Below are 2101 nucleotides of genomic sequence, written 5' to 3' on the forward strand. Positions count from 1 at the left end.
TTTTTTTTATCAAAATGTCCTTCTAGGTCAGATCCCGACATCTGTTGCATGCAAGGGTAATTCAAAACTTGGTTGGAGACCTAACGCAGTCTTCACTCGAGCCATGAGAAGCACCTCCACGGAGAGACCTGGCCGATGTCTCAAGAGATGGACTCCAGCAGAAGCTCGTCAGGCGGCATGGGGGGGATCTCCATGCTGTTTATTCGGCCAAAGAACTTAGAAAGGGACCAAATCTTAAAGCGTGGAAGATTTCTCCTCTTCATACGAATGTCGTTGCTGGTTTCGGTGACAGAGAGGCTGCTCCCGCGGCGCAGGAACCGAGCCCGCAGGGCAGCACAGCTGTGGTGCAGCAGCTGGTCCTGGAACTCAGAGGTCATGAAGTAGTAGAGGACGGGATCCAGGCAGCAGTTGAGGCTCGCCAGGCAGAGGGAGATGGGGTGGAAGCGGAGCATGATCCTGTGAACGGCGCAGTCCTGGATGATGTTCTCTATCACCATCATGAAGAAAGGGAAGCTGATGTGGTAGGGGGTGAAGCAGATGAAGAAGACGGCCGCGCACATCAAGACCATGCGCAGAGCCTTCTGCTTCTCGCTGGTGTTCTGCAGCTGCGTCGGGCACTCCCGCAGGGACTGCCACATCTTCCAAGTGCAGCAGGCAATGATGCCGAGGGGGATGACGAACCCAAACAGCTCCGCCACCGTCACCAGCGCGATGGAGGCCCCAGGGCTCAGCTGCTTCACCCCCAGGTCTGAGAAGCACGTGTTTGTGCTGTTGGACAAGGCTGGGCTCCTCACTACGAGCAGGGGTAAGCACGCTGCCCCGACGACGAGCCACACCGCAGCACTGATGGCTGCGTCGTACCGCCGCTTCCAGTCCTTGGCTTTGAAGGGATGGAGGAGGAAGAGGTACCGCTGGACGCTGATGCAGCTGAGGAAGCAGATGCTGGCGTACATGTTGAGGTACTTCAGGTAGAAGCACAGCTGGCAAAGAAAACTTCCAAAGGGCCAGGTGTGGTTTATGTAGTAATACATCCGCAAGGGCAGCGAGAGGACGTGAGCCAGGTCGGCCACGGCCAGGTTGATCATGAAGATGACGGCTTTGCTCTTCTTGCTGATGTAGCGGCACAAGACCCACAGGGCAGCACTGTTGGCCAGGAGGCCGGGGATGAATATGATGGTGTAAGTGGTTGCGTACAGGGTAGACTGGAAGGACATCTGGGGAACGGTGCAGTTCCCGGAGGACACGTTGCTCTCCATCTCGGCTGAGGCTCTTGGCTCATGGGGCGGTTAAGGTGGGTGGAGGGTTTCTGTAGGGAGTAAAAACAGATGCTGTAAAGCCAAAAACTTCCCGCTATTTCCCTGGGTGCAGTAAATAGGCTTTGGTACCGAGGAATAAGTCAAACGGGGGTGTGTGTGTGTGTGCAAGATGTCGTGTGTGTGCATTGGGAAGGGTGAGGAGCCAGACCCCGCTTACAGGCGGCGATCCCGGGCATCTTCCACACAGCTCCTTCCCAATGTGCTCCGCAGGATTTCATCCCCGCCACCCCCTCAGGCGATGTCACGGCTACCGTGACATTGTGATTGAGCTCCATAGCATTGACCTCTCCATTGCTAATGCCAGAGAGCTCCTTCACCTCCCCGGGGTTTTTCAAGACCACTTCTATTGCATTGGGTTTTCTGTCAAGCTCCCATCAAATTGGTGCTCTCTGCTATGTCCACAAGCAGTTTTGGTGGGACTGTAAATAAATGGGGATTTTAAATTGATCTAGGCACTGTCTTTTTGGAGTGGTCTGGTGTGAATCAGCAGTGAGGGCACTAATTAACCTCAGCAAACGATGGTGCTGGCAGGCAGCCGACGGGAGCAGGGGCCGGTGGGAGAGGTGCGGACAGATCTATCAGAGCTCTGGCTCCAGATTTAAGGCTGGATTTCGAAGCTAATAGCTGGCCAGACACATGCCAGTTGCTCTGCTGGCCCTGCTAACTCAATTCCAGCACTCACGGCACATTGTGCAGGCATCGTGTTGTAGCAACAGAAATTATCCTCCAGCAACGGTTGAGGACATGAGGGAAGATAAATATTTCTGTCTTTTAGTTAGAGCAGG

The 2101-nt window shown here is 54.6% G+C and overlaps 1 protein-coding gene across 1 annotated transcript in view; it reads right to left on the reverse strand.

The window, feature by feature from the left end:
• Positions 1-78: 78 nt before the first annotated feature.
• The window catches only part of LOC104135968 (putative P2Y purinoceptor 10), a 4729-nt gene continuing 2706 nt past the window's right edge, over positions 79-2101 (reverse strand). Inside the window, exon 2 of the mRNA XM_009649670.2 lies at positions 79-1306. Within this exon, the coding sequence (XP_009647965.1) occupies positions 141-1256 (1116 nt within the window). The 5' untranslated portion in view covers positions 1257-1306 and the 3' untranslated portion in view covers positions 79-140. The remainder of the gene's footprint in view (positions 1307-2101) is intronic.

This window comes from Egretta garzetta, unplaced genomic scaffold (assembly GCF_000687185.1).
Source record: "Egretta garzetta isolate BGI_Z169 unplaced genomic scaffold, ASM68718v1 scaffold402, whole genome shotgun sequence".
Classification (NCBI taxonomy): Eukaryota; Metazoa; Chordata; class Aves; order Pelecaniformes; family Ardeidae; genus Egretta; species Egretta garzetta.